Source organism: Mangifera indica, chromosome 4 (assembly GCF_011075055.1).
Source record: "Mangifera indica cultivar Alphonso chromosome 4, CATAS_Mindica_2.1, whole genome shotgun sequence".
NCBI lineage: Eukaryota > Viridiplantae > Streptophyta > Magnoliopsida > Sapindales > Anacardiaceae > Mangifera > Mangifera indica.
The window spans coordinates 21,328,164-21,341,611 of NC_058140.1; the positions used below are offsets into that span (position 1 = coordinate 21,328,164).

The following is a 13,448-nucleotide window of genomic DNA, read 5'->3' on the forward strand; positions in this document are numbered from 1 at the left end:
AGGCTCAAATCCCCAGGTAAATATGACGATCAGAATAAATGGATCCATGTCAAACATTAAGAAGGATTGAAAACTTGTCTTGTACGTAAACCAGTTTCTGTTAGGCCTAAACAAAGGCATCTTTGGTAAGGTCGCAAACCCTTCAGCTTTAGGCTTGTAGCTTTGCTTCCTTTTAGTCCTCCTTGTTTTTTGCTTGCTTTTTTTGGCGTTGCTGCCCACCCAAGAAAGGGATTTCATAGACTTAGACCTCACAGAATCAAGAAAGGGATTTCATGGGCTAAAATCTGGTGTGAATGCACAACGAGTAACAGTTCTAGCTATAAATTTTACGTTCATGTTTGATACGCCAATGCTGTTCAACAAAGCTAGTGTTTACTTTCTACTTCAAATAAAGCTTATACTTTTCTTCCATTTTCCTCTTGTTCATCTTTGGATTACTACAAAAGTAACAGAAAGCTTCTCCTTCAAAGCATTCCTTACTTCCATCAAGAGAATAGAGGCTACTACTATTGTGAGGAATAGAGAACCTTAATTATTCCTTCCTTATGTTATCTTCTACCTTCTAGAGTAGAACTTCTTTGCTTCAGAATTGAGTTTGAGATTTCTTGTGGAGAGCCACTTCCTTTTAGCTTCATATCAGTGAAGTAACAGGGAAAAAAGGAGCATGGTGGAAGTAGTGGATGCTTATAATCTTGTGCCCAAAGATGGACAAAGATCAACCGGTCTATTTACAGAAGTTGATTTCATTAACCAAGCAAAACCAAAACTATTCCAGAGAACCTAAACCCCATTTGGAACCAAAAGCTTTTCTTTGATTTAGACAAAACCATAAACCATAACCACAATTTCCTGGGCCGGGTGAAAACTTCACTGCAACTTCTGTTCCACAAAACATTGAATTTTAGTGCAGAACTTGCTCTTCCTAACTTAGAAAACCTGTTGTTAATGCGCCAGAAACTCTCACTGAAAAAGAAATTCCTTCAGTTGCTTTCATCTAGAACTTTCCCTTTCCAGCTGAGTCTATCAGTGGAGCACCTGCTATAAGGCCAAAAGTAGAGGCAATAGAACAGATACACAAACATCAAATTTTGCGCAACCGATACTGTCTGTGGAGAAGAGACCACAAGCTGTCCCATTCACAATGCTGCCCGTCAATCCACAAGGTCATCCCGGTGACCTAGATGACTACGATCTGAAGGACACCAATCCCCAGTTGGGCGAGCAATGGCCCAATGGTATGGGATATGGAGGAAGAGGATGGATGAGTGGTGAAAGATTCACAAGCACTTACGACCTTGTCGAGCAGATGTTCTATCTTTATGTTCGTGTTGTGAAAGCGAAAGACCTTCCTCTCAGCTCCATTACTGGGAGCTGTGACCCTTATGTTGAAGTAAAGCTTGGCAACTACAAAGGACGGACAAGGCATTTTGAGAAGAAGATGAATCCTGAATGGAACCAGGTCTTTGCTTTCTCCAAAGATCGTATTCAGGCATCAATGCTTGAAGTTTTTGTCAAGGACAAAGAAATGATAGGTAGAGATGATTATCTAGGAAGAATTGTTTTCGATTTGAATGAAGTTCCCACTAGAGTTCCACCTGACAGCCCCCTGGCTCCTCAGTGGTATAGACTAGAGGAGCGGCGCAGTACAGGAAAAGTAAGGGGACAGATCATGGTTGCAGTTTGGATGGGAACTCAAGCCGATGAAGCCTTCTCAGAGGCTAGGCATTCTGATGCTTCCTCAGTCTATGGAGAGGGGGTTTTCAACATTCGATCAAAGGTTTATGTATCTCCAAAGCTGTGGTACCTTAGGGTGAATGTAATTGAAGCCCAGGATGTGGTGCCTGATGACAGAAACCGCCTCCCAGAAGTTTTTGTCAACGTTCAGGTTGGAAGCCAAGTTCTTAAAACCAAGACATGCTCAAGCCCAACTACTAATCCACTCTGGAATGAAGATTTAGTTTTTGTAGTAGCTGAGCCATTTGAGGAGCAGCTACTCATTACAGTTGAGGATCGAGTTCATCAGTCAAGAGATATTATGTTGGGGAAGACAATCCTACCGCTCAACATATTTGAGAAACGGCTAGACCACAGGCCAGTTCATTCTCGTTGGTTTAATCTTGAAAAATATGGATTTGGAGTCCTGGAAGCAGACAGGAGGAAAGAGCACAAGTTTTCAAGCAGAGTTCACCTTCGAGTTTGTCTTGAAGGTGGATATCATGTGTTGGATGAATCAACATTGTACATTAGTGATCAGAGGCCAACAGCAAAGCAGCTCTGGAAACAGCCTGTTGGGATATTAGAAGTGGGCATTCTAGGTGCTCAAGGACTCCTGCCGATGAAGATGAGGGATGGAAAAGGAAGTACAGATGCTTACTGTGTTGCTAAGTATGGCCAGAAATGGGTTCGAACCAGAACACTTCTGGACACATTCAACCCCAGGTGGAATGAGCAATACACATGGGAAGTTTATGATCCCTGCACAGTGATCACACTTGGAGTTTTCGACAATTGTCACTTGGGTGGAGATGAGAAACAACATGTTGGCACTGCAGCTAGAGATTCACGGATAGGAAAGGTACGAATAAGGCTATCAACCCTTGAAGCTCATCGAATTTATACACATTCATATCCACTGCTTGTTCTTCATCCACATGGGGTGAAGAAGATGGGCGAGCTTCAACTAGCAGTTAGATTTACCACTCTTTCTTTAGCTAACATGATATATGTTTATGGCCACCCCTTGCTGCCCAAAATGCATTACATTCATCCTTTCACTGTGAATCAAGTAGATAATTTAAGGTACCAAGCCATGAATATTGTAGCAGTGAGGCTAGGCCGGGCTGAACCACCTCTACGAAAAGAGGTGGTGGAGTACATGCTAGATGTCGACTCCCATATGTGGAGTATGAGAAGAAGCAAAGCAAACTTCTTTCGCATTATGTCTCTTCTTTCAGGTATGATATCCGTGAGCAGATGGTTTGGTGATGTATGCAAGTGGAGAAATCCTGTCACATCAGTTCTAGTTCACATTCTGTTCCTAATACTAATTTGGTATCCGGAGTTGATCCTCCCAACTGTGTTTCTGTACATGTTCCTCATTGGACTATGGAACTATAGGTTTCGTCCAAGGCACCCACCTCATATGGATACGAAACTTTCGTGGGCAGAAGCAGTGCATCCAGATGAGCTAGACGAAGAATTTGATACTTTCCCTACTTCTAAATCTCAAGATTTAGTTAGGATGAGGTATGATCGGCTTAGAAGTGTTGCAGGGAGGATTCAGACAGTGGTAGGTGATATAGCAACGCAAGGTGAAAGGTATCAGTCCCTGCTCAGCTGGAGAGACCCCAGAGCTACAGCACTTTTCATAGTGTTCAGTCTTTGCGCAGCTGTGGTGCTCTATACAACACCATTTAAAGTGGTGGCTCTGCTTGGCGGTCTGTATTATCTGCGGCACCCCAGGTTCCGCAGCAAGCTGCCTTCTGTGCCCAGCAACTTCTTCAGGAGATTGCCACCTCGAACAGATAGCTTACTGTGACACTTAAAACACAAATAACTCAATTGCTATATTTCACTAGTTTGGGATTACACTGTACCTTAAACTGTTTCTTATGCTTTTTTTTATTTTCTTGCGAGTTCAATAAGTGTTGCATAAACATATTACTAGTAACAGCTGATGTAAAATACGTCCGGATATTTGTTTGCATGAAAGCCGTGTGTAATAGTCATTCTGGGCACCGTTACAGTGACTTTTCTTGTTTTACTTTGTTATTGCATCCGGATCAACGATCAGGCTATTACTCGGAGACTTTAGCAAGCTGTTGGAACTTAATCAAGTACACTGCGGAATTCCAATACTCAGTTTCATTGGGCGATTCTCTGTTCTTTGTTAAATTCAGTTTGGCTACCTTTGCTACACAGTTGTAAAAAAAATCTCTGTTCAAAAGCAGCTATATCCTCCCCAAGACGGTGCCCCCCAATGCCTTGTATAATGACAACTGACAGTCTTAAGACAGATGGTTCACAAAAACTTGGCAAGCCAAGTAAGTCATCGAATTCCAACCAAGTTCGACAGGCATCCCATAAAAATGACTGATAAGAAAGTGACTCATGTTACCCATCAGAGGTTAACCGAGATCATATGAAATGAACTAGTCACATATTATATATCAGTTATCATTTGTTCATAAAAAATTAAAAAAAAAGTAATTCCTTGCACAATGCAACGCCTAACACAATAACAAAATTTAGATGTTTGATACCAATGAAACTCAGAGAGTACAAGTGCTAAACTCAAGTCCAAACGAAACATAAAAAGTAGGAAATGCCAGGGAATCCTAAAACTCTCCAACATGTTTCTCTCTAAAACACTAGCTCGTGAGGTTTCATGCCAGCCTTGAGGGAAAACCTTGCAGCCAGATAGGACTTCAAGTCCGGAACACTCTCAATGGATTTGATCAAGACTGTATCAACTGATTTCTGATCATCCTTTTGCTCCTGTGGAAGTGCCTTTTTCTCCTGCAAATTTTAAACATTACAACCAAAATAATGTTAGAAAAGACCCCAATACATTGTACAAACAATGCATTTCACCAACCTCTTTCTCTGCCTCAAAGAACTCATTCTCTCCCTTCTTTTTCTTCTTTTCGACCTCCTTGGCAAAGTATTTGTCGTCAAACTTGTCCACATTCACCCCAGAGATGTCAACCTTGGTTGAAGTTCCAATCACATAGGATTGGTTTACACGTCTTAAAGGCACACCATTGATCTTAAATGGTCCTGTATAGTAGCAAGAGAAAATAAGTCAAAATCAACAAATATATACAACATAAACCAATCAGACTGAAAAATTTCTCCAAATCATAGCACCAGCAAATGGAAATACATGCAATGCCATAGAACTGTAACAAAAAGGATCACAATGCACTTTGCCATTGTTAATAATTTTTACGACACTACACACAGTTTAAAAGAGTCCTGACCAAAACCTATTAATAAGCCCATCAAACAATGGCAAAAGAATCAATACTTTAGTATTACTGATTCAACAAAGAGACAAAGCCTGCAAAGCTCCACATTAACCTTTTTTATATACAAAGTTACCAATCAGAACAACTCACTGATTCAAGCAGCTGAGTTGCATAAAACCAAAAATAAAAAGACATAGATGGGAACTCAGACAAAAGCCCAGGAAAGTGATCAACATTGAATTTAATCACCAATGAAACATAACTTATAGCTAAAAACAACTATATCAAGTACCAGTGGGGTTCTCTAGGCATGCAGCTCAACAAGCCTCACTCAAAGCAGATTATATACAATACAGACTAAATAATTATCTAAAGAAATTCCGATTCAAAAAACATTTATTTACAACAATTACATCTACACAATACTTAAAAAAAAACACTTTCACTACACCTAATCATTTCTATTACAAATTATAAACCAATAAACATTCACAAGACAAAACTCACCAGTAACCAAAAGCAACCCAGATGGAAGCTGCTTCAAGAACACAACTCTCTTCCCCTTGAACCTTCCAGCAAGCATAATCAACACGGTACCGGGAGTAATACTCGCTCTAAAAACGAAAAAACCAAACCAAGCCAAAAAAATCTATAAAAACACAATCTTTAGGTACCTTAAAAATAGAAAATGAATTATATTTGTACCTAAGCTTGGTGGGTTTAGGCTTGCGCTTATTAACAAGTGGTTTTTTGACGTCATCGGCCGGGTAGAACTTGGGTGGCTTCTCAGCCGGAGAGACAGCTTTGGGCTTGGGGTCATGGTGGGGGAAAACGCCGCCGTTTTTAGCTTTGATGGCCCAGAGACCCCTCTTGTGGTACATCTTGGAACGAGAGAATTTCCCAATTCCTCGGATCAGCTCCGGGTTACGGCTTACCTTCGGCTTCCTCTGTTTCAGCGCCATTGCTAGGTTCCAGTCGTCTCTCTCGTTGCGGTTGTGAGCAAACTCGAAGAACTCTAGCTATTTAAACGCTTGAAATGAAAACCCTAGAAAAAATAGAAACCCTAATATGTTTTGGGCTTTTTGTGGGCTTCTGAATCTAAATGGGCCAAAAAGAAGGCCCAATATTCCACTGGATAAAGTGATAAACCTCTTCACAATTTCCTTCACTTTATCCTCCTCCCCAAACAGAAATGGCTTCAATTTCATCTCTTATAATCCCTCCACCAAATCTCCTTTCGACAGAAACCCATCTCACACTTCAATCAAAACTTCCCACTTTTCAATTCAACTTCTTTAAACTGTCATATTCTGCATTCCATCTCAAGTCAACCAGCAAAGACTATTACTCCAATTCAAGACTCTTCGCTGTAGCCGAAGAAACTTCAGTCGACACCTCTTCGGAGTTTGCCAGAAAGCTCTACATAGGCAACATTCCCAGGAACATTGATAATGATGAGCTTGCAAAGATTGTTCAAGAACATGGTGCTGTTGAGAAAGCCGAGGTTATTTCTTTTGATGCATTTGCTCAGTTTGTAAAATTTGGAACATCAGTTTGATTATTCTGATGTGGAATTGTGTGTGATTGTCATTTTACGTTATTATGTGGTGATTTATAGTTTAAAGTTTTTTTATATGAAAATAAATTTCAGTATTTGATGAAGACTGTACAAATTGCAATATGGGTTCAAGCTTATTTCCAATGCTTCAAACATTGGGTACAAGCTAGTCAATCTAAAGAATGCATATTGGAAATTCAGATAAAGATTGAAAAGGGTTGCCGTTGTCTTCAATAAAGTTTTGTTTGATAAGTGTCTAGAGATGATATTGTCATTTTCTGATTTTATTTTGTTCTTGTTTTCATTCTTCTAGGTCATGTATGATAAGTACACTGGAAGAAGTCGCCGGTTTGCCTTTGTCACAATGAAAACTGTAGAGGATGCAAATGCAGCCATTGAGAAACTGAATGGCACTGTAAGACTTGATGTTATTTGTACTTTTACTGGAATTAGAGTCATTGGCAATCTCTGCTATTCTTGATTGGCTTGCCTAGATTTATTTCATGATGAAGGATTGATTAGTTTAATTCTTTTTGTATCTTGCTGCAGGAAATTGGTGGACGGGAAATCAAAGTAAACATCACAGATAAGCCTTTGGTATCGGTTGATTTGTTTATCCTCCAAGCTGAGGATTCTAATTTTGTTGAAAGCCCCTACAAAGTCTATGTGGGAAATCTTGCAAAGACAGTCACAACAGAAACACTAACGAACTTTTTCTCTGAGAAGGGAAAGGTTCTCAGTGCAAAAGTTCAACGGGTCCCAGGGACCTCAAAATCAAGTGGTTATGGATTTGTTTCATTCTCTTCAGAAGAGGAAGTTGAAGCTGCAATCTCAGCTCTTAACAATTCAGTAAGTAGTTTCCTGCACTTGCTTTCTCATAGAGGTTTTTGCTTGAACTGATTTGTGATATTTCCATGGATATCCATTTTTTCTCTGGCTTCTGATTGTTGTTGAATCAGTTTTTAAGCATCTTGTTGACATTTATCAATGGTTGAGCAGCCTTGTAAATGTACTTACATTAAAAAGTATTTTTGGTGAGGGATTAAATATCTTACGAATGGTAGAATTCCTGCTTTTATTGTCTGGTTTCTGTTCTTGAATGTTTCAATGTAATATATGAACCAAACAAGAGGCCTCAAGCATATTAGTGAAGTTCATAAGGTGACCACATGTTCTTACTTGCCTATATATCACTAGTTTCCTAATTGGATTAGAGAAGCTATGGCATTATCAATACATCTAAATAGTTGACATCGTCTCTTTGTGCTCCCGTTCCTTGTTATTGATAGTTTGCAATCTTTGTCACGATTTGTTTGCTGCAGTTGCTGGAAGGACAACCCATTCGCGTAAACAAGGCATAGTATGGCTCTGAGAGCAGTGAATCTAGGATTTTGGAGAGTGGTCAACTTGTTTCAATTACATTTGAAATGTAAAACACACTGAATTGGCAATTTAGTCTGTCGATCTTATTGTTTTGATGTGGAGGCTTGTTGGCTATAAGAAGATAGATTTGAAGAACACATCAGGCCTGCTATAGAATGATGCCTACAGCTTGACAAACCATATCAAGCCTTGTTCGTGTATCACTAGATGGCCAGGGACAACACCTTATCATTTTTAATGCTACTTTGTAATTTTTAGTTAAAAAAACATTAATTATAACATTTTACAACCTTTGATAAATTTGAGGAGATGTTAAAATTTTTCTTGATTGGAATGGTGCCTTTCATTTATTGAGCATATCACAAAAAAAAAATATATATATATATATATATATATATATATATATATATATTATGGAAATTATACTATTTAGTTGGTTTAGGTGTAAAATGAAAATTAGCCCCGAAAGTGAAAAATAGGGGTGCATGCGGTTTGAACCAGAACAAACTTGGATTGTTGTTCAATTTGAATGATTTAAGTTTTCGTTTAAGATAAATGATTCTTGGGTTTTTTTTTTTTTTTTGGATGATCTTTTTTTTTTACAATTATTTTGGATTTAAACGAATTTTTCTTATTTAGTGATTTTTTTTATAATAATTCTTTTTTTATTGTATTTATTATTATTTTCTAACAATGGTATTATTCATCAATCAAACAATCTTAATTTGATCTTGAGTAGCCGCACTGAATTTGACATAGCATGGTACAAAGAAGTTTAATTTTAATTTTTGAACGCGGAAAAATTGTCATTTACATCTTAAAACAAAAAAAATTTATTTTAATATGATTTATGAAATATTTTTTATTTTAGGGCTAGTTTTCATTTTACGGCCAAAAGCAGAGTATGTATATAAATAATAATAATATAATTTTTCAAAAAATTATTAACTTTTTATGGCCGAGATAGTAAATATCTTGAACAAAAGGGGGGGTTTCCAATTCACATTTCATTCTCAGAATTGGCGCCAGAGTTCAGTTTCCCGCGTCAATGTTCCCACTAAACCAAGAAGTTAAAACCGATTCAGAAACAAAACCTAGTAACTGAAAATCCTCTTCCTCTCTCACTCGATCAGTCGCTTAAAATGTTTTATTCACAGACATTTCTGGCTCGTAAAGGTCCGCTCGGCACCGTCTGGTGTGCGGCGCATCTCCAGCACCGGCTCAAAAAGTCTCACTACACCTCCACCAACATTCCCTCCACCGTCGGTTTGTACTGCTTTCTAACTATTTCTACGTTTGGATTTTAAATGGTAATAATAATATTTTTTTTAATGATTATTTCTTTTCTTAATGGGTAGATCGTATTATGTTTCCGGAAGTTCCGATTGCGTTGAGACTGTCGGGGCATCTTCTGTTAGGCGTGGTTCGGATCTATTCGAAGAAAGTTGATTATCTTCATCATGACTGTAATGTCGTTTTGATTGGGTTGAGAAAAGCTTTTACTACTGTTAATGTTAATTTGCCTGAGGATGCCACACAAGCTCAGATTGAAAGTATTACTTTTCCTGAAAGGATGGACCTTGATGCTGTGGATTTGGATGACCTTATTTATGATGACCATTATGATCGTCATCTTAGGGATCAGGAGGAGATTACACTTACAGGTTATTATTCTTTACTTCGTATTTTTGGTTGAAGTGAAGCGTTAACATGTGCTCTTACGATTACACATTTAGCTCACTAAAAGTTAGAATTTTGATTAATCTGTTGTAATTTGTTCGCTAGTTTTGTGTGTTTATTATTTTTGCATACTCTTTGAGATGGTGAATAATTTACATGTTTATTTTGGTTATGTTTAGATCAAATTCCTATTGGGAGAGATATTTATGTTGCGATATCTTTTGATGAGGTAAATGCTGCTTTATCTTTTTTTTTATTTTTTATTTTTTGTATTTTGAGGTATTGGAATTGTGGTTCTATCGATGTTAAATTTTGGTGTAGGATGTTATAATGGATTCTGTGTGGCCGGAAGAGGTTGCAAATTTGGGAGTTCAACAAATGGAGACGTATGTATCTATGTTTTTTTTCTTGGCCTGTTCAGAATGATATTGAAGTGTTCATATTATTAGTTGAGATCCAAGTTTTATGTGTTGTTGTCTTAATACAGCATTGTTCCTGTACCTCCAATGGATGCTGATGCGGGTTTTCAGCTTGGTCCAAGTAATCAGACAGAAGTACTTAGTGAGACTGTGGATGATCAAAATGCTGGTGTAAGTAATCAGAGAGAACCACTTAGTGAGGCTCTGAACCTGCAACAGCCTGGTGCAAGTAATCAGACAGATATTTTGAAAGAACAGTAGATTTTCTAGAACCTGGTCAGAGCAATCAGACAGATGTTCTTGATAAAACAATGGATTTTCAAGAACCCAGTCCAAGTAATCAGACAGATAACCTTGATCCAAGGAAAACTGATCAGGCTTCTCCACATAGTGTTCCAGAATTTGAAGTTATGCGTGATGCTACCCATGATTTTAGCCCTGGAAACATGCCTCCGGTATTTACCAATCATGTACATGATGCAACTGAGCCTTTAGGATCTCCAGGCAAGAACTTGAATGAGAAGGAAGTTCATACTCTAAATTTAGAGGATGTATTGGAATCTGGAGGGCTTTCCTTTCAATTTCACCAACATTCAGAACCATCAGCTTCTGCAGTTTCACAAGAAGCTGCCGAGATTTTTGATACACATATTTCCCTCGGTAGGTGCATATTTCTTATCATATGAGATATGCTTGGAGTGTATAGACGACCAGACTCATCTTGCTTTTCTTTAAAATGAAATGTGACCTCTTTTTTCATTTCATTTCAATTCGCTGTTTCAGGGCATCCAACTCCTGAATTGGCTATCCGATCAACTCCTCCTGTACAGCGGAAAAAACCAAGAGCACTGAAAAGAAAGATTCTTGATAAGTCCATAGTGCTGTCTAATAAGTATGATTGATCATACAATTCATATTGATCTTTTGCTTCACTTTGTACAGCTAATCGAATAAGAATTTGGACAGGTTTATGAAGAAAGCACTTGAAGATTCCAGTTATTTATTAAGGAAGAAGAGAAATTTGCCTGGCTCTGATTTAGAAGTGTGGAAGTTGAACAACCATGTCAGAAAGGAGCAAGTCTTTCAAGAGCCTTCGTTAACTGGTAAGTTAGTCTTTCCATTTGTAATTCTTATTTCAGCTTGTCTTTCAGATTAAGAAGTTTGGTTTACAAAATGTTTTTGTCTGTCTGCCTATATGCAGGGATGTGTGAAGATATCCGCAATATCTTCAAAAAGGACTATATCTCAGCCAAACCCTATTTGTTTTCCATTGAGGAAGATATAGTAGAACCCATGGCCATGGATTCTCTTGCACCTGAAACAGAAGCTAACTTGCAGCCCCTGATTACTGATTCTCCAGCTCTTCAGGCTCAAGCTATCCTGGATCCTGGGGTTGTGCAATCTCCTTTGCACACAACTGAAAGTATTCTGCAGCCTAGGATTGTAGAATCTCCTCATCACTCAGCTGAAGCTATCCAGGAGCCTAGTGTGGCATGTTCTTCTAGTCCAGTGCCTGAAAATGATATGGAAATTGAAAGATTTAGAAATGAGGAAAGAAATATTGGCAATGATAATTTACCTGAATTTATGGCTTCTGGAAAAGATGGCTTTACTCCTTTCTCAACTAATACCACAAGATCTGGGTCAGTATCCCAGGCAGGAACAACTGTCAGGTCTCCAACGCTACCTACACCAGATGTTGCAGCTTTGACTGGAACTCGTGGATCTGAGCTTGAAACACCAACAACACTTATTGAGGAGGGAATTGGACTTGAGTACACTGGGCTATCAGATATTCCAGAGTTGGTAAATACTGCAGAAGCAGAAGTAAGTTTTTGTGTGTTTATTCAATCATTCCTTAGGAGCACTTTCTTGCAAGATAATTTACTAGTTTGTCCTCTCTTACAGACAACTGAATACTTTATTGTGCTGTTATAGTTATACTTCTTTCTTGGATTTCATCTGATTGCTGCTAAATTAGTTACACTTCTGACGGTGTGAACTCTGATGCTGTAGGAGCTTAGTTTCCTGGAAGCAGAAAACAATACACCAACAGGTAAGCCAAGTCAAATTTAGTTCTACTTTTACTTTGGATGTCTCTGAAAAATCTGGGAGTTGCTTATCACTGGTTTTCTTAAATGGCAATGGAAAGTTATTGAATGTACAAATTCATGGACATTCATTTTTTTAATTAACAAATATTTGACATGTTTGTTTATGGCAGGATCCCAAGCAAGTCAAGGAGTTGACTCATTGTCTGTGAGAACCAGGTACGTTCTGCCTATTCTTTTAAGAATAAGAAACTTTCATCCTAGCAGATTATTACCTTGAGTGGCTCCTAAATTACTCTATAATACTTTTATGCAGGGCAGTGGCTCAATATCTAAAACATCATTCTCCTATTACCCCGGTCTCGGAAGACCCATCTGGCCATCTCAGTTTGAACAAGATCTTAACAGGGAAAACAAGAAAGTTATCTGCAAGAATGTTTTTTGAGACATTGGTAAGTTGCAGAGGGTTTGTGATTAACTTTAATTTGCATGGCATTTGTATGGGGGTAAATGCATAATAAAGTGCTTTAAAGGTACCATGTATATTGCATATCATAGATGATACTATCCAAACTGGCATTTCCCTTTCAGAAAGGATAGTTGAACATGAAGCTTTTTGTATTTTCATATCAAGTTCATGCTACTTGCTGCAAAATGTCATGTATATGTGATTTTTGTGGTTGATTACAGGTTTTGAAGAGCCATGGACTTATTGATGTGCAGCAAGAAGAGCCTTACGGAGATATTGCTTTAAAGTTGACTGATACACTCTCTAAGGCAGATATATGAGGTAATATATGTCATCTAACATGCTGGGGGGCTTTCATCTGTATAAAGGTAGAATTGAGGGTGGCAGAAAAAAGTTTTTGTAGATCTTGTAAAAATTTAGACAAAGTAGACAAGAAGATGGAGGCAAAGTTGCGGAGGAATCCATCCTCAATTGTTCTAGATATGGCTTTTGTCACTGTTGCTTTGTAGATCTTGCATGCTAGCCATCCAATAGAACGCAGAAGAAGCCATCACATAATATATGCAAAGCTAATTCTTTTCCATGATGATGTATGCATGGCAGAAGCTAGACGTTACCATCTGCCTATAAATTTGCTTAGGCGCATGTAACCTGAAACTTCATTCTTAACTAAATAAAACTGCTTGCTTCTAATCCTACTCCCATCTCTCTGGTAAAAGTGAATTTAAAAAAAAAAAAAAAAACGCTGTGCTGTCTGTTTTTAAGCTGTTTCATGCCTTGTCTAGAGTCTTCACGAGGGTCGGATTATAATGGTGCTCTGGGGATCATGAAAGCTTCTGAGAGGGCAACATTTCATTTCATTTCATTTTCACCGGCCTTGAATAAAAATAATAGCAGTATAATCTTCCATTTTGATTT

General features: G+C 38.2%; 4 protein-coding genes across 4 annotated transcripts; 3 read left to right on the plus strand and 1 right to left on the minus strand.

Moving 5' to 3' along the window:
- Positions 1-1,005: 1,005 nt before the first annotated feature.
- Positions 1,006-3,861, plus strand: LOC123213903 (FT-interacting protein 1-like). Its single transcript, XM_044633530.1, has one exon. The coding sequence runs from the start codon at positions 1,142-1,144 to the stop codon at positions 3,536-3,538; it is 2,397 nt and encodes a 798-aa protein (XP_044489465.1). The 5' UTR covers positions 1,006-1,141; the 3' UTR covers positions 3,539-3,861.
- Positions 3,862-4,142: 281 nt separating this feature from the next.
- Positions 4,143-5,993, minus strand: LOC123213906 (60S ribosomal protein L6-like). The gene is made up of 4 exons (XM_044633533.1): positions 5,676-5,993; positions 5,478-5,584; positions 4,598-4,779; positions 4,143-4,518 (listed from the first exon to the last, which is right to left on the minus strand). Exons 1-4 carry the CDS (start codon positions 5,930-5,932, stop codon positions 4,363-4,365), a joined length of 702 nt encoding a protein of 233 aa, XP_044489468.1. The 5' UTR covers positions 5,933-5,993; the 3' UTR covers positions 4,143-4,362.
- Positions 5,994-6,125: 132 nt separating this feature from the next.
- LOC123213905 (30S ribosomal protein 2, chloroplastic) lies at positions 6,126-8,239 on the plus strand. The gene is made up of 4 exons (XM_044633532.1): positions 6,126-6,474; positions 6,842-6,943; positions 7,078-7,377; positions 7,851-8,239. The coding sequence occupies exons 1-4, from the start codon at positions 6,163-6,165 to the stop codon at positions 7,887-7,889; spliced, it is 753 nt and encodes a 250-aa protein (XP_044489467.1). The 5' UTR covers positions 6,126-6,162; the 3' UTR covers positions 7,890-8,239.
- Positions 8,240-8,935: 696 nt separating this feature from the next.
- Positions 8,936-13,228, plus strand: LOC123213404 (sister chromatid cohesion 1 protein 3). The gene is made up of 13 exons (XM_044632838.1): positions 8,936-9,177; positions 9,270-9,575; positions 9,771-9,820; positions 9,913-9,977; positions 10,079-10,233; positions 10,281-10,670; positions 10,794-10,902; positions 10,977-11,113; positions 11,212-11,837; positions 12,027-12,066; positions 12,235-12,280; positions 12,378-12,513; positions 12,752-13,228. Exons 1-13 carry the CDS (start codon positions 9,054-9,056, stop codon positions 12,848-12,850), a joined length of 2,283 nt encoding a protein of 760 aa, XP_044488773.1. The 5' UTR covers positions 8,936-9,053; the 3' UTR covers positions 12,851-13,228.
- Positions 13,229-13,448: the final 220 nt, after the last annotated feature.